The sequence below is a fragment of the Chlamydotis macqueenii genome, chromosome 19 (genome assembly GCF_036417535.1).
Source record: "Chlamydotis macqueenii isolate bChlMac1 chromosome 19, bChlMac1.mat, whole genome shotgun sequence".
Lineage (NCBI taxonomy): Eukaryota > Metazoa > Chordata > Aves > Otidiformes > Otididae > Chlamydotis > Chlamydotis macqueenii.
In genome coordinates, this window is record NC_141574.1 from 1,680,785 (window position 1) to 1,698,565 (window position 17,781).

A 17,781-nucleotide genomic window follows, 5' to 3' on the forward strand; every position below is an offset into this window, starting at 1 on the left:
TTCCTGACCTGCCCTCTGTGACCATCTCTGCAACACTGTCCTTGAGGGGACGAGGTGTGGGCCATTCAACCCTTCTTCCCTTACTGAGTCCCAAACCAGCACCACAATGAAACAAAAACTGCTGGATCAGAGACAAACTCCAGGTGTTTGGCAGATTTGCCAGAAATTTGGAACAGGCCAAGGGGAACACAAGGGGAATTCACACCACCGTACGAGTGCAGTGCATCAGCGGCCAGAGCACAGGGTACAAAACTGTATGTTTTCCAATCCAGATGGAAAGCCATTCAGGTTTGACAGAAATTTGAGTTCACTGTGATCCTGATTCCGCTGCCCATCTCCAAGAAGTGTTCTTGGAGATGTTTCACTGATAATAAAAAAAGGAACAGGATCTGGATTACTAGACACCACATTACTAAACTGCTCTTTAGTTTGTTGAATAAATTTACCCAAACAAAGAGGCACCTTCTGCAAAGATCCCACAAAATGGGTGCCACCTCATGACTCCTACTGAGTGAATTGTTAGACATGGGAACAAGAGGGTGACGGTGGTGATGTATGGAGATGAGTCACACAGCATGAGTCAGGCGAGCTGTAACCGCTGGAGTTACCTGAAGCACCAGGCTGGAGCATCCAAGAGTGCTCCACTGGCGCTTCGTAACATCCTGTTGCTGGCAGGTTTTGGCGGCAGAGAAGAGCGGTTGCAAAGCGCAGATGTCTTCCAGAGAACCTCACTGCATTTTGTGACGTGCCCTGAGCACACAGTCTGGGTGCTCTGCACGAAACACAAGATTGCAGCTACTCCATCCTGCGCCGCAGTGGCCAAGCGTGGCGCAGGGGAGCGGAGAGCTTTGCGAGGAGCCCTGTCCCCGTCCCTGTCCCTGCTGGGAAGGGCTGGACGTGGATATTGCTGGCTCTCTGCGGAAGGAAGATGTGCCTTCACCTTCAGCAAGTATGTCTTTTGCTGACTTCGGTCACCACCTACTCTAATATGCTCATCATGGACAGCTGCAGAAAAGAATCACATGAACCCTCCAGACTACCACTTTGGTAGCTGTACCTCATAAACCCCATATTTAATATTCACAAGGTATTACTTTTTCACTCTTTTGCAAGCAGCAGACACTGTGGTCTCAGCTGCTTGGTAGAGGCTGACAGTCTGACCAGGAGGGGCTCAGGCAGGGTGCTGCCTGGGCAGGCTTGCTGTTCCACACCGGGAGATCCGAGGGGGCCGGGGAGGAGACAAAGCAATACAATAAAACAGGGCACGTTATGTTCCCTGGCTCCAGATGCCCTGTCATTTATACTTTCATGCCGCACGTGCTCAGGCAGCACGGACAGTTTTGGTGGGTCCAATGAAGTAAACCTGTCTCGCTGACCTCAGCGAGCGCCCACGAGCCCTCCGGCTTTGCCTCTCCCCAGTCCCGCCTGCGTGAAGACAGCACGCCTGGTTCTCCCCTCACGGCCCGTACCTGCTCAGGCTGCTCTAGTCACCCTTGCGCTTGGTGACTTCTCCCTCCGCCCCCAACAAACAAGAGAGTAGATAGAAAGCAGAGAAATGTGGTGAGCCTTTAGGAGTTCTGTAATACCAGACAAAGTATGAACCTGTTCTTTAAAAGCTTCACTTAAAACCAAAAAGAGTAATTTTGAAGATTATCGGTGAAGTGAGTTAAGGCCAGTGCCCGTATCAGCCGCGAAGGCACGGCCCTGCTCAAGTTCTAACTGCTGCGTGAGAGGAGCCAGGAGGACTGTTCATTGCTGCGTCCCTCTGAATTACGTTGATTCAAATATGCGTCACTTGAATATCTGACATGCAGTGACATTATTAACAACAGTATTGTTAACAAGCATTCGAATGCCTTTGGAAATTATCAATTAAGAATTTAGCTACCTATGCAGAGCACGTTACCTTCCCCCCCTTCTGCTAGTGAACTTACAGGCTGTTATTTCATTACGGATCCCTTCTGAGACACGATGGACTCCTCCGCGGTTCCAATACTCATTAAAGCTTCAGCGTGGCCCTGCGGTTCCCACGCAGTAAAGCAGCACGTTGCCTTGCTGCGGAGGCTGTATTTGTGCGTTCCTTATCAGTGCTGTCCTAGTTATGCCCGCGCTTCCCAATGTGGCACAGCTCAGGCGCAGCGGCTGCCAGCCAGGCCTCGGTGGGCTTCCCGGGGCAGAGCCTCGACCCGAGACAGAACGATGGCATCTGCGCCAGCATATTGTGAACACAGCCCGGCTCGCTTTGCCTTGCTCTGTGTCCACCCAGGATCACGTGGCCCCTTTTTCTTATTTTTCTCCACGTGAAGCTATCTTGCCTGCCTACACTGCAAGTGGCTCAGGGCAGAGTCTACATCTTGGCCTGCCAGGGAGACTGGCAAATACTGCTGGTGCAACAAAGGAAAACAGGAATTTGTTAGGTAAAAAAATCAAAATTTTCTGTGACGAACGCTTCCATTGGATGGTGTTTCCCTGGCCCGGTTATGCCATTGCACAGGATGCAGAGGTGACAGGGACCGGATCGCGGATGTGGCATTCGGCTCTCAGACCGCGGAGTCTCTCCGTGACTCATTCATGGAGGCTGTGAATGAGATGTTGCTGCGGGGCTGGCGGCAGCGTGGGAGGGACGCAGGGAGGAGCGCGGACGCCGGCTGTGCTGGCAGCCCTGCCTCTGCCCCCGACTCGGACGCTTTGGCCCCACACGCTGAGTTTGCTGTTGCTGCTGCTGGCTTGAGTAAAGCACCCAGATCAAAAGCCTCCAGTAAAATGTAAAATGTCCTTACTGCGAGTGTGTGACTTCTGTCTCGTTAAGCGCGTGCTGTGGGTGCATATTCACAGCTTTTGCAATTTCTAATTGTATGTTTGCAAATTACCAATGTGCAACTCTTTGAATCTGCTGTTGTGTTTGTAATATTTAAATGTTTCATTTATTATTCCTAGCTCCAAAATCTCTGTTAGGGTAGCTTGAACTTTCTTTTTATTGTGGATTATTTTATTGTTAATATAATGCTTTTTAGTTTCATTTTTCATCGTATATTCTCTTCTGTCCACAGCTTGTGTTATTTAATTTCCCCGTGTTATCATCTCAATACTGCTACATCTAAAATCAAATTTCCTTTTTTCCTTTGTATTTTAATGATAAAATGTACTTATATACAGATAATTGCTGTATAGTACCAGGACTCCACACCACCCTTCCAGTTGCATATTAAAACATGGGCTGGATTTTTACAGTATTTTGTTCATGAAAACAAAAAAGAGGCGTAACATAGGACGCAGTCTACAAGAAATATCTAGCTTTCATATGCTGAATAAAGCAAGAGGTATTCTAAAAGATTCATTTGCACTGGAGAGAAAGAGATAGTTCAGTGCGATAGCCAGACAGTGCTGCCTACCTAAGGCTGAAGTTATCTTTCCATTTAGCAGAACTCTATGTACCCAAAGAAAATGGATTTTCTTAATATTTCTCTGGCACAATCTTATTCTCAACTAGAGATTTTCAAGAAAACCTGGGAGGAATCCAGGAGGATTTCTCAAAGTTTATCCCATTTTGCAGACTACTTTCTCCTTTACTTTAGAAATTTGCCCTGCTTTGTTACTGAAGGGAGGGAGCCAAGCAGGCGGCAGCCGCCCACGGGAACCGTGACTTCGGGGCTGTCGCAGGCACTGGGTCTGCAAAGGCAGCCCTGCTCAGAGCAGTCTGGCTAAGTGAAAAGACTCCTTTCCCTTCCGTTGGTTTCCGTTGGACGTTTGAGCTTTCCCCTTCAACAGCAGCGCACAGGCTCGGCACCAGCACACAGCTCTGCAGAGCGGGCAGCACCCCAGACAGGTGTGACTTGGTCAAACACAGCCCCGCTCGCAGCTTGCGGCACTGGATGGCCGCTGGACGGTTCTTTCCCTCTCCCCCATCTCCATCCCGTGTGTATTGCCTAACTCTGCTCTTCATGCACGCAGGCACCTACATGGGATGCTTCAGCGATGATTCGAGGGAGAGGACACTGAAGGGAGCTGTGTTTTACGACTTAAGGAAAATGTCAGTGTCTCACTGTCAGGAAGCTTGTGCTGAGAGGTGAGTGGTGTTTTTTTCACTGCAAGTTCTCTCTTTTCTGACAGTAAGTGGAACGGAATTTGAAATGGGAAAAGCATCCATATGTTAAATATGTACCATCTCTGAAAACCGTGATTATCTCATACTTCCAGGCACTGTGTAGCTCTGCTACCTTGCTTGAAGTAGGCTATTTCACTGCTGCCTATCCTCTTTCTTAGAGCATGGCTACCTACAGCACATTTTCTGTTGTCCTGGTCAAAAATGACTGGTTTGTTAGATAATCTTGGTTAGATATTTGTTAGATATTGCCCTCTAGCCTAAGTCTTTGATCTAAAATATTAAAAAAAAAAAAACAACCTATCAACAAACTAGCACTCCCAGAACCAGGAGAGAGCCAGACGATGAGGTGCGTGGCAGGGAGCAGGGCTGTTCCCAGCGCAGCCCAGGGAGCTGCCGGTCGTCGAGGGACAGGCAGGTGCAGCTCCGGCCGCCGCTCTGCCTGCCCTGGTCAGCCCAGACAGGGTGTGGGGGGCACAATCATCAGTACCTGGGGCAGGACCCTGCATTCGAACAACAGCCTTGCCTTGGGTTGAGCGTTTGAAAATGGCCTGACTGGATCCAAAATGCCCCATTCTAACTGCCAGTTAACAGAACCTCTGAAAGGGGCTTTTCTTCTCCGTCACTCTAAACTGTCCTAAACATTGCTGATGAAAACGTGATGTGGTAGCTCTGGGCAGGGGCAGGATCACCCCAACAGCAAGGCCAACACCGAGGCCAGCACCAGGCAGGCAAAGGCAAGCTGTGCTCCCACGGGAATGGCATGAGCACGTCCGCACTGTGGGGATGAGGCAAAGCCCACCTTGGCCTTCCGAGGACTGCCCCAGGCAGGTCGCATCGGGCGGACTCTGACCGCCACCGCGCGCTGCCGTCACCTGCAGTACAAGGTGGCTGCCCGCCTCATCGAGGCCATGCTGCTATAAAGTCGGGAATAGATGGGGTGCAGGTACCGACAGTGCCTGTTTGTTCCCTGCAGGGCTTACACCTACGCGGGCCTGGCCTACGGAGCAGAGTGCTACTGCGGGAACAAGCTCCCAGCAGCCGCCTCGAAGCCCGAGGAGTGCAACAGCGAGTGCAAGGGGGAAAAGGGCTCCGTCTGCGGAGGGGTGAACCGGCTCTCCATCTACAGGGTGGAGGAGCCGCGGGCAGGAGCCAGACGACGTAAGTGGGCGCATGACCGGAGAGAGGAGGCTGCTCGCCCCACAGGGGAGCTGCCACGGCCGGGCTGAGCGTGTGGGCTGTCCCCACTGCTCCTCTCGCTCTGTTTGTCACAGCATTTGAAACAGCAAAGGACAAAGGTGCCTGCAGGGCAGAGTGTCCATTTGCTGCTGGTCTGGTCCCTGGCTCCCTCCCCGAAATAGCAGCGCTGCTCAACGCCTCAGAGGGGTGAGACGTGCCTGGCACAGCTGCCTCAGGGCTGCTCCACAGAACGTCAGTGTCATCGGGGAGCAAACAAAGTACAGTTCAGAGCTATTGCAATAGAATTTCAGCTGAAAAACTACTTCCTTTTGCATCCATTGCAAAGGAACAAACCCACATGTGTTTAAAACAGCTCTGGAAGTGTGTGCCTTGTATTGGAAGGGCAGAAAAAAACCACACATATCAATGCCACCCCGAGCTCAGAAGTTATCCTAAAACAAAATAAGTGCTATGTGACAGGAGATGAGCAGAGGCCAGAGAGAGACACACCGATCTCCTTCCTAACTGAGAGAAATGAGACCAGAATTTTACTCTTCCAAGGACTTCTGTTCTAGTGGCAGTGGGATTTTTGTTTCATCTTCAGATGACAACACTTACTGTACCTGTCGTTCAATTAGCTACCATGGGAGATACAATAGATAAACCTTTGGGCCAACACGAGGCACAAAGAATATCTAAACAGCTGAGCAGTCTTTACTTTTGGAACGCTCACAGACCTTAACGGATATTATTTGCTGAGAAGAAGCACCAAGACCTTAGGTTGTGTCAGGATTTATGGCATTTCATTTCTTCTTAAAGACAAGTCAAGGTTTGTATAATAATCCACCCAGCTACATATAAATTATATATCAAAGGTACACAGAGCTGAATTGCTAGTGTCAGGCTGACAGGCACGTTGGCAGGTTTCCTGGGACATGCATCACTGTTTAAATCTTCAGCATAAAATATATATACATATTTCACAGCAAAAGGCGGCATTTATTTTTTTCTTAAGTATTAATGAATTAGTCATCAAATTAGTGTAGCCTGGAGCTAGATTTGTATTTTGTTTGCCCTTAGTAATACCTGATATGTGCCTGTTTGAAGAATCCCACTGACACGAGCTAGCTGAGGAGCCAGCAGAAGTATTAATCACCATGAATTGCAAAGTAATTCTGAGACACTAACGGCATCCGTGATTTACATTGTGCAGTACAGAGAACGGACCCCACATAAGGCTTCTCCTTATGCAGAGCAGATCCCATGGCATCCCAGTTTAAACATTCCTAGACATGGGGTTTGCTGGCTCCCCTCCCTGTCCCACCCTGGCTCCATCGGCACCATGAGCCGCACAGCTCCTGCACCGCAGGACTCATGCCCCCAGGTGACGTTAGATGCAACGGAGCTCACAGCCTGCAGCCAGCGCAGCCTGGGATCGCTGTGGCACAGGGTGCCGTTGTTCCTGGGGCAGGATTCCGCCACCCTTTTCCAGAAGGCAGGCAGAGGACAGAAACACAGCCCGTTTCCCGTGTGACCCCTGGGTTCTCTGTGAACCCTGCTCCCTCCTTGGTGCCGGCGTGGGCAGTACAAACTTTCTGCCTGACCTGTTTGGACAACTCTAAACAACATTTTTTTTCAGGAATTAAACATCAGTGTGAGATTTAGTAGGAAGCCTTTCAAGAGCATCCTGAGAGGCCAAAAAACTTCTGCTCCTTTATTTTCTGTTGCTCTGCTTGCAGTAATCCGGTTCCAGGGAGACTCTTGGTTCCCTCCAACTTGCACCAAGTTATTTTATTTTCACATCTCCTGAGTGATCCCAAAAATACAACATTGCTTCTAGTAACTGGTTTGAACAGTTATTAGAACAATATTTAAGCAGCTCCTTTTTAGATCGCTCTTGGCTTATGCTGGAAAATCTGGGCCCTTCTGCCAGGAAACTCATGCAGAACCAAATTTTTCCTTCAAAGCTGCACAGTATCTCTCCTGTCATCCAACACATTTCCACATCAGTTCTGGTGAGTATTTTAAGATGGCCAGTAGGTACAGTCCAGGACTCAGAAGACCCAAATTCGTTCCAAATCTGCCTTCTCCCTGTGGAGCCATGTAGGTAAATCCTCTCAATAAAGAGTTAGTCACAGAGCAATGAAGTAAAGGCATTTTCCATGTTTGTAAAGCCCACAAAATCCTAAGAATTACATAAGTGCCATACAACATGCAGACTTTTTTATTTTCTAAGGAGGCACATAACGTTATTTTCTCCATTACCATTAGTTCATCTGCACCAATGCATGGCCTCACCTGGGGTAGGGAGCTTCCATGACAGCTTTGAGTTTTTGTTCAGTTCTGTTAGTTCCTCTTAAAGAAGAGGAAAAATTGTATTGCTGCTTGCAACAAGTATTTGGTCCAAATCCTGACTTCAGTCACAGTGATGCAAAAAACCAGAGCAATTCTGCCAAGCTCTGTGGCATTTATGCAGGAGCAGGTGAGAGCAGAGGCTGATGCTAAAGACTTGGAAAGCTATTCTCCCTGAACAGCTTACAAAAGCCTAGTTGAGATTTTGAAGGCTGCAGCAAACTCCCTTGCCCTGAAAAGAGAAGAGTGGGAAGAGGAGAGGGATAGCTCAGCAGCTGAGCAGATGTGCAGGAAGGTGAGTCCCTTCAGGATTCCTTTAAATTCCTTTCCTTTTCTGGTGCAGATCATGGGAAACTTTGTAGATTTCTGTCGGGGCTTTTAAGCCTTTCAGGGGAAAGCATGTCTTCAAAAGAAAACTGGGACTTGCAAACAATAGCAATGCCCTCCACTGGTGGAATTTAATTTAAACTCTTTGCTGCAGCCCTACTTTCAGCAGTTAGTACAAAGCTAAAGGCATGTGCTCCTTTCAATACCACAGGATTTGCAACACATTTTGCTAGTGTATATCATGGTTTCTCTTATTTCTACAGCACTTGGAATATAAAATTTATTTTATTATTTTTAGCTTCTGAACTTAATATTGTTCTTTGTGAAAGAGGCAGGATACTATGGACATTGCTTTCTCAAGAGAAACCTATTTCATATCCCTGCAGGGAGGAATGTTATCTATCGAGGATGTTTTAGAGCTCCAGAAAATTTAACAGACACCTTTCCAGCCTCTTTGATACAGCCCAATTTGACGGTGGAGATGTGCTCTGAATTTTGCTCCAAGAAAGTAAGAACAGTTCTCATTTCACATCCTTTCTTCTTTTTTGTTATTTTATATTTTAATCTACTAAGGGAACAGCAGAGATTAGTGCCTTAGAGCTTTGAATTTGTAAATTAGTTTCTAAACGGCAAAATTCATCAGAGTAAACACCCAGTGATGCATCTGGTCCAGCCGCACTCCTGAGTGGGGAAGGTGGGAGGGAAAGCCATGAGAGTGACGCCACCAAACATGATGCACAGACAAGCCGTTCTAAGTGGCGAGTATTGACCACGAGGAAATCGATACCAATTCCGGGTCACATTCAAGCCAAGCACAGAGCCAGGTCTGACCCTGGGGAAGGTCTCGTGGCTGCAGCCCACAGGGAGACATGCTGCCAGAGGCTGGATGTGGGCTGGGAGCACCCAGAACCCAGCTCCAGTGCCCTCTGGGGAGCTGGTCCCCACTCAGCCCTCGGGGAGCCGTGCGTAGTGTGTGGGCGGCGCAGGGAGAAGCAACCCCCAGCTCCCTCCGCTTTGCGTGGCCCTGTGGGCTCCCCGCAAGGTGGTCCTTCTGGTCTGCGGCTCCCTGGCCGCGCAGCTGTAGGCATTGCCGTAGCCAACATGAGGATTTAATGCTGAAATATCTACACACAATTTTTATACCAGTGTGTAACTGTGTTGGCTAGGAACGTGATACAACCTTAAAGATAAAAAAAAGCTGCCAGAGAAAAATCCTAGCAAATACGCACACTGAAAGCAGATGGACTTGCCTGGTACTGTTGTACAAATGTGCCTGTTTCCACACCAGAAAAAATTATACCGCTTTCATTATAACTTCTGTCATTTAAATCTAATCTGTTTTAATTTAAAATTGAATCATTGTAGAACTTCATGCTGATCTATAAGACTACAAGAAAGCAACGAATAAGGTCAGTTGTGTGCTTACTGGCTTTTGGACAGAAGGCAAGAAGGCATGTGCTAGTATCCACCATCCTTGTGCACACTCTTGGCCTGAAGCATCACCTCCGCTCATCCTCCACACTCACCACAGAGTAGGACCATAGATTTAAGAACTGAAGGAGTTTGATTTTGATGGACCCCGGCTCACGGGACGGAATGTTTGGCCCAGGGCATCCTCTGCTCTAGTGGCTGTTGCTGCATCTGGTTCCCTTCCCTTCCTCCCCACTCCAGTAGGGCTTACTTTTTTGTGCAGAGGAGGGTTCACAGTGTGGTCAGATTTAGCCTGCAGCCACATTCAGCCTCATGCACTAAACTGAGCATTCAATTACTTTGTTTTCTAGCATCACAAAATTGATTAAAACTATTACGGCATGAACAATAAATCTTCTTAATTACTAGGTCAAGTGGGAAGGCTTTTCCCAGTCCCACCATCTCTTATTCCTTTTGGTAGGTGGAGAGAAAAATTTTGACTGCAGAGAGGAGAGTTAGTATAGGAAGTTGGAAAAGTAATTAGCAGAAAAATCAGAGTAGAACCAGTTAAGTGTATTTTTAACGTATCCATAATTCTTAATTTGAATACAATCCAACAAGAACAACTTGAGATTGAATCATCACATCATCTGTGTTGCTATTGGAGAATGAGTGCTCTCCTTACAGCACAAACTACCTGTTGAGGCTTCATCCAAGGAATTATTTTGTGAATAGTCCCATTGGCATCATCTGTCACTGAATTACAGCTTTCAGACCCACAGATTTCTCTGGCGACACACTTGTGTTTAACTGATGCGAAGCATCACAGATCTGTGTGCGCTGAGCTTGAGGACTAGTCCTGCGCCTAAAAGGTACAGGGTTGCTTAAAGCCGTGACCACAGCTTGGGGCACAGGTACATATAAATACACAAAGCGGATGGGTTGGAGGCTTGATGGGAAATCGAGACTGACTACGTTACTTTGCATTCCCTTTGTGTGCTGCATGGACGTACAGTCCAAACCATCAGCGCTTTGCCATGGATCCTGGTGCAATTCCCAGACTATCGTCATGCTGCTTTCAACGTGTGCTACCATCACTGAAACTCTGAGACTTCCACTTGTGAAGCCCACTCCCTGTTTCCTCCCCTTTTCCAAACACTTGCTGCCCCAGCAGCGGGAAGGCCGCCCAGGTGCGGGGTGGCCCAACAGCACCTGGGTCCCAAAGGGCCGGGCACCCCATGCCCCAGTCACCCTGGACCGCAGGCAGCGTGGCTGCAGAACAGCACCGTGTGGCCCAGCAGATGCAGAAGTTTGGAGAAGCGTTTGCTTAGGTCTCTTCACAAAACCTCCAGCCATCCAGAAAAGCCAGTGGCTCGTGGGTGCCATTTGGCAGGCGGTACAAGGTACGCTTTCATTCTAGGCTGTGTTTGAGCATGGGGACACTTACGAATTTCTCAAACTGAGAAACACTGCTTCATTGTAAAGGAAAAATTTCTGTTTGCAGGCAGAAACAGCTATTTTGCCCTTGGATCAAATCTGCAAAATAGTTGCAAATAGTTTTTGACAATGTCAGATCTCATTCGCTAAGCAAATGTTGGCTGTTTGGGCACGTATGGCACATGTGTTGTATTTGACTTATCAGAGGATGAACATGTGGGGAGGAGAGAGAGATAAGCTGCTCAGAAGTCCTGTCACGCACTCCCAGACTCCAAAAGACTTTTAAAAGGCAAAAAGCGTTGACATGGAATAGGTGGAATGTGAGCCATCCCATGGCTGCGCCAAGCCCATCTCTGATGGCAACACACCCCGGTGCCAAGCAGCCTGTCGTAGGGGCTTTGGAAATGCAAGGAAAAACAACCCCAGTCCTGGTAGAGAGGAGAGACTGAATCGTAGGGCCAGGCAGCAAAGTAGTAAGTGTGCTTTTCCTGTTGAGCACATAAGCAACTGCTAATCTCTTCAGCAAATAATTTGCACACACTTCCCTCAAACTCTTCTGAACTCTCCTCAGTATAAGCCCAGCAGCCCAGCCTCACTGCTCTGCCGCCACACAGCAACGCTGCTCTGCGTTGCCTATTCTGGGTAAGACTGGTACACCAAAACCTGAATTACTTTTCATCAGATCCATTGAAAAGAAATTTCTCACAGCCAGAAATTTTCCTTGGGAATTGTTTCCTTGCAGTGAACACTACACTGAGAACTTTGTTGTCATTGCACATTTTAAATTCTGCTGACATACCTGTCAGTTGCAGTGCTCAGCCTGGATTTCGTGTGAGGTTTCCCTAACTGGAAGCAAGGGAACACAAACCAAGAAGTGTCCATGCCCGAAGGCAAAGCCCAGGTGCCAGCGGAGCTCGTCCTGCGTGCACGGGCAGGCTGAGCCGTGCGTGCCCACAGCTCGCTCCCAGCACCAGGTACGGCTGCGGCTGCGCACGGGCACCCCACGTCCCCCTCTGCCTCTGCTGGTGCAGCCCCATGCTCGCCGTCAGCGCATTCCCTCTGAACAGATGTGCCAAAAATTACTTGGTACTGTATTTCTAAATAGTTTTTCCAAAAACATACACAGTAGCTCTCAAACCCTGTATCAGCCCCCCTATGCACATTCATTTTTTGCAAACTGTGAATAAGTCATACTCAGATGCATACTTACTTTATGGCTTGACTTTTTTTTTCTTTCTATTTTTAAACATGATTGCAGCAGTTAGTGGGTCTAAATTTCCTTCTTCCCTAAAATTCTTTAAGGGCAAGTTTCCTCTATGCAAACTCCGGTAAAATTAACTGAATTAGGCAAATCTTTTAATAGCTGACTCCTGTAGTTTGGGGGAGTATAAATGGAAGTTTAAAAGATGATCCAATTCAAAATGCTCATTTTGGGGGTAAATAACAACAACTTTTACCACACTGATGTTTTGGAGGTGGAATTACATACTAGGTGCTGCAGGATTATTATAAAATTATTTTTATGAGTAATGAAAAAAACCCAGAATATTGTGAATTTCCAAGTGTTACAAGGCTTGTGCCTGAAAACCACTTTTAATGAAATTGCTGTATGAAAGACAGCAGTGGGATAAAAAGCATGAGCTTTACAGTGATATATCAAACATTGCTTTGATCTTGACAGTGGCCTTGTGAAGATTTATTTTTCTTTGTATAGCAGCAGCATTTCCCGCAGGCTGTTGATGCCGTGGCATTTACGCACTGATCTATTTTCTCTCCTTCGTAGGAGTTTCCCTTGGCAGTCATCCGAGGGCAGGAGTGCTACTGCGGCTACCCCACCGGGCACTTCTCGCTACATGACAGCGTGGACGGGCTGCTCTGCAGCGGCATGCGCAACGCCAGCAGTGCCTTCGAGGGAAAATACTGCCTGGTCTATCAGACACCAGTGCAAGGTACAAGCCCCAGCCTCATCGTGCCAGGGCCACCACTGCTGGAAACAGCCCTTGTGCCCCTGCTGCAGTGGGTAGAGGTGACCTAGCTTACAGCAGCGTAGCCACCACGCTTGGTATCACAATACAGGCAAGAATTTAGGAAGCAGCCCTTATCTAATCCCCCCTTGCAGTCATGCTTGTGAACACGTGTCTTTCCATTCTCTCATTAAGCAGCACAGCCTCCCTCCGCCCCAGTGACATGTACTTGTTCTGCAGATGGAGAGCAGAAGGAAGGGCCTGGGAAGGCATGCCCCAAGCCGTGCAGCACCGCAGGCAGCCAGGGACAAGGACCCCGTACACTGGTTCCAGTCCTGCTTGTTAAACGCAGGACTGGCCCCCATGTTACACAGGCAGCTCTGCTGACTCCAGTTTTGCTCTACCCATCTTCCTCTAAAATACTAACCTGCACACGTTTCAAAGCTGAAAGACAGAGCAGAGGGTAAGGTTCCAACCCAGTAAACCATTTAGGTGGTACTGACAACTTTATCCATGCAGTGATTTGCACTGAGTTCAGTGAAACGTCTCATAAGCTTAAAATGAAACAAATCAAGTGCTTTTCTGGGTTGGTGCTGGGCTTTTTTCCCCCCCCCCCAACCCCCATTTTTTTCCTCCATGTCCCAGTTCAGGGATAGACTGCAGACACCAGTATGTGAAAAGATCATGCAAGAAGAACGCTTGCTTTCACTAAATTGCTAGTGCTCCCCACATCTGCGTAGATCAGTGGTAGGAGAAGACAGCCTCTTCTGGACTGTGGTGGCAATTTGTACCCATGGCTTCATCTAGAGGCTGCTTTGAAGAATGAAGAGAGTAATTTTAATTTATTTCCTAGCTTCTTTTTGAATCATCACCAAGGGTCAAGGTTGGTTCTTGTCCTATCCTTGCCTTTATTGGTACGCTAAGAAATACGGCTAGGATTTCCCAAAGCACGTATGGAAACCAGACGTGTAGCCCCATGGAAGATTAACCAGTGTGGGCTCCTTGCTGCCTCGGGCCCTTCAGAGAGGACTCACAGCCCAGACATTTAACTGAACGCTAGCTCCCTTCAGTAGAAGGGGTTTCTCCTGCATTATAAAACTCGCGGTTTCCAGGTGTAATGGCACATTGAGGGTTTCATGAAAGAGCCAGCCTGCCAGGCAAATAGCAGTTAACAGACAGGCCTCAAGGGGCTTTTATCACAACTTGCTGCCAAGTACAATGCTTTGCCGCAGCTCTATCAAAAAACCAGCAAAACCCTCTTCTGAGGATAATCTCTTTGGCCTCTTACGGCTGAATTAATATTAGGAAGTAGCTGACTCACAACTGGACTCAAATTTATATCCTATATTCATAAGAGAGAAGAAAGAAGCAATAAACCCTGTAATCAAGAGCTGTCAGTGGAATTATTAAAAAGCCACAATGCTAACAATGAAATATCTTCTGTACTCGCAGACACCCGCTGCACGGACAGGAAGTTCTTAACCACCAAATCCAAAGTGTTTGTTGCTTTGTCGAGCTTTCCAGGGGCTGGGAATACCTGGGCACGTCATTTGATAGAGCACGCCACAGGATATTACACAGGAAGCTATTACTTCGATGGAGCCCTCTACAACAAAGGTACCCAGAGGGATGGGACACAAAGCCCTTCTGAGGCACCAGGCTTTCCTTGCTCGCTCTGGCGTCCTTCTGCTTGGGGGGAAGGCCGGCACGGTCAGCACACTTAGTAAAATTTAAACGCATGCCTGGAATGAGCAGTCTCATATGGTGCAGACCACAGCGGGGACTACTCCAGCAGCGCGCTGAGCCTGACAGGCAGCTGCTTTCACAGGCAACAGCCGGGCTCTAGATTTGCAAAATTTGCGTGTCACCTGCATTGGTGCTGCTGTGCACATGTGCGTGTGCAGCTCCCATCGAAAAGACTGGTCCAAAAGACCTGTCGAGTAAAAAAAAGTTGACTAAATGCTGAGGGTAAGACCCTTCAGTAGCACATGACTGTATCAAGTGAAAAAGCCAACAATCGTGTCTTGTAAAACAGGTTTTAAAGGAGAAAAAGACCACTGGAGAAGTAGAAGGACCATCTGTGTGAAAACTCATGAAAGTGGCAAGATGGAGATTGAAATGTTTGACTCGGCGATCCTGTTGATAAGGAACCCGTACAAATCACTGATGGCGGAGTTCAACAGGAAATACGCCGGGCACCTGGGGTACGCCACTGACCGCACCTGGAAGAGCAAAGGTAACTGCGGGAGCCCGCTGCCGCTTTGCACACAGTTTGAAACCTGTGTTCTTGGCATGCTGGAAAGGGGGTAACGCGCTGGGAGCTGAGTGAGCGGTGCAAACAAATTCAGCAGGACTTGAGTCCCACCACAGCCGGGATCAGTCCCAAAAGCACTCAGACCTGCGCTTTGGGAGTGGCTGTGTTCTTGCCGTACATCCACCACCATGGAGAGAAGGGGGATGCAGCAACACTGCTGCCATCGTTCTGTCTGGCAGAGAACACACGGCCAGGTACAACACCCCTGCGTATGGCCCATTTGCTGAGCTGTGTGAGGTGACGACAGTTTGCCCCTGCAGCATGTAATAACCATGAGAACCTAATTTAAGATTTGGAGAATTCAATGGAGCATGGCATTTCCTGAAAGAAGTTGTACAGCACTACACAGGTGCTACTGCACTGCAGATAAATAAGGGTAACAGCAGTAAGGGGACCTGAGGTTCAGTGTTCCTGGAACACATGAAAAGACTCCAGAATATGCCTGCCACGCTTCATGCATTTGGCTGGCAAGCTAGACGGCGTGACTACAGTTCCCCCACCGAGCACGCTGCTGCATTCAGACGCTGCAGCAAAGAGAGTCAGCCTGCATTTCTCCCCCTGCACGTTTTGGGCATTACAGCCACGCTGCACAGGGCTGGGAAGGGTCCTCTGTCACAGTGCATTTCTGTCCCAGGTTCACGTATCACTTCTCATCAGTCACACCTCAAGACCTATTCATCAAGAACCAGACAAAATAGCACTTAAAAAGAGAAAGTCTGGAGGCAATAGCTTTCCTGTACTGCAGACTACAAATTGTTACGTTTCAGCCAGAAATGCTCTTTGTCCAGCCCCAAAGCTTTGGCCAGGGCTGTCCTGACCCTCGGAAACTTAAATTATCACAGCAAATAGAGACTGAGGTGTCATAATGCCCAAGGCAAATTTACTGTAAATTTTGTCCCAGTGATGCTGGCAGGTGACCTTAAATCCCTCCCACATGCCAGGAACAGAAGAATCTTCCCTATTAATCCCATTTCCTTGCCCAGTCTCCCGAGAAGCAGACTGGTAGGCATACAGAAAAGTATGTTATTCTGCAGATCTGGAAGTTGGGAACACCTTGGTCCCCAGCCAAGATCAGTGTCTTGATGCTGCATTTACATAATAAAAAGTTAATATATTAATACATAATTATTATCTATCGTTTTTTTACATACATATTAATAAAAACCTGTCTGAAATGAAGGTAAATGGGTAGGAAAAACCACAGAAGTAACAGAATCTGCCTGAAGTTACACAGCAGAGCATTGCTTAAGCCACCATCCGAGCAGGACCCGCTGCCGTCCCTGCTCATCCCCCTTTGCCAGCTTCCAGTCAAACCCAGGGCACGTCATGCTCCCCCAGCCCCTGCGCAGAGCTGCCTGCCCGCGCCGCCGGCGTGCACGGAGAGCGCAACTCCTACGGACAGGGCACAGCAAAGACGCAAAGCTGCAGCTCTGCCCACCTGCCCTGTCGCTTGTCAGCAGCTCGGTGACGCTCCCAGCCCCATCACGGCCACCGAGCCTGCGCAGCCCAGGTGGCCGGGGGGCGGCAGGGTTACGCATCATCTGTCTCCATGCCAGAAGCCGCCAAGTGAACTGCCGTACCCCGGCAGCCGGCCACGCTGCGCTTCTTCAGTGTGCACCCGTCCTGCAACATCAGACCGTGCCCAGCAGCTCTAGTTTGTGTGCAAGGTAATGTTTGAAAAACTGTTGAAACGCAGCATGGCTAACATTGTCTCATTTTCCTGGTTTTCTGGTCCTCTAGAGTGGCCCGATTTCGTGAACAGCTACGCCTCGTGGTGGGCCTCCCACGTCCTGGACTGGCTGAAGTACGGGAAGCGCCTGCTCGTCGTCCACTACGAGGACCTGAAGCAGAGCCTCATCCCCAAGCTGAAGGAGATAGTGGAGTTTCTCAATATGACAGTGACAGAGGACCGACTGCTCTGCGTGGAGAACAACAGGGATGGGAATTTCAAGCGGTCTGGTGCTAAGCAAAAGGATTTTGAGCCATTCACCCAGGAAATGAAAGATCTTATCAACAGATACATCCTGACAGTGGATGAAGCCCTGAGGGGAAGAAACTTCACAGGGCTGCCCAGAGAGTATGTGCCAAGATGATAGCCCAGTAGCGCTCAGCTGTGTTTAAAAATAAAATATTTTTTTTTCTTATAAAAAAAAAAAAAAAAAAAAAAAGACCAGAGCTTTATAGCAGTTAAAGCAAAGATACTTGTGGAGTCTGCTGAGCAGCGCAAATTCTCTCCACTCTTGGGCGTTCTTCAGGGCAGTAAGTGTTCCAGAGGGCAAGCAATGAAGGATGGAAATTGGGTTATAAACCAAGGCAAAAGCTGTTACTGTCTGCCTGCGTACAGCCCTCCCTGCACAGACAGCTTCTCAGCGGAGCACCCCTGCTTCTGCAGCAGGCATCCTGCCTCCTCGCCCCGCTGCCATCGCAGACCTGCCGGGGGCTGCTCGGGTTTTCACACTCACCGCAACGGTGCTGGAAATGGACATATGGAAAAGGGAAGGGGGGAACCAAAAAAAAAAAAAAGGTCTTAACACCAACAATTTTCATGTGAGCCTTTAAGAAAATCCATTGCTTTCTTCTCAGTACAGCCCACTAGCTTCCCTCTCCCAGGTGTGCTGGTCAGTCACCTGCCACAGCCGTGCCAGGTGCAGGGGGAGAAGAGCACCAGTGGGCGAAGGTGTCCCAGGTGCTGGGCA

General features: G+C 48.6%; 1 protein-coding gene across 1 annotated transcript in view; it reads left to right on the plus strand.

Moving 5' to 3' along the window:
• Nucleotides 1-17,255, plus strand: part of WSCD1 (WSC domain sialate O sulfotransferase 1) — a 28,051-nt gene extending 10,796 nt beyond the window's left edge. The window contains exons 3-9 of the mRNA XM_086763101.1: nucleotides 3,952-4,066; nucleotides 5,079-5,263; nucleotides 8,347-8,468; nucleotides 12,591-12,756; nucleotides 14,224-14,388; nucleotides 14,807-15,007; nucleotides 16,826-17,255. Coding sequence (XP_086619227.1) covers nucleotides 3,952-4,066; nucleotides 5,079-5,263; nucleotides 8,347-8,468; nucleotides 12,591-12,756; nucleotides 14,224-14,388; nucleotides 14,807-15,007; nucleotides 16,826-17,178 — 1,307 coding nt within the window. The 3' untranslated portion in view covers nucleotides 17,179-17,255. The remainder of the gene's footprint in view (nucleotides 1-3,951; nucleotides 4,067-5,078; nucleotides 5,264-8,346; nucleotides 8,469-12,590; nucleotides 12,757-14,223; nucleotides 14,389-14,806; nucleotides 15,008-16,825) is intronic.
• The last annotated feature ends 526 nt before the right edge of the window (nucleotides 17,256-17,781 follow it).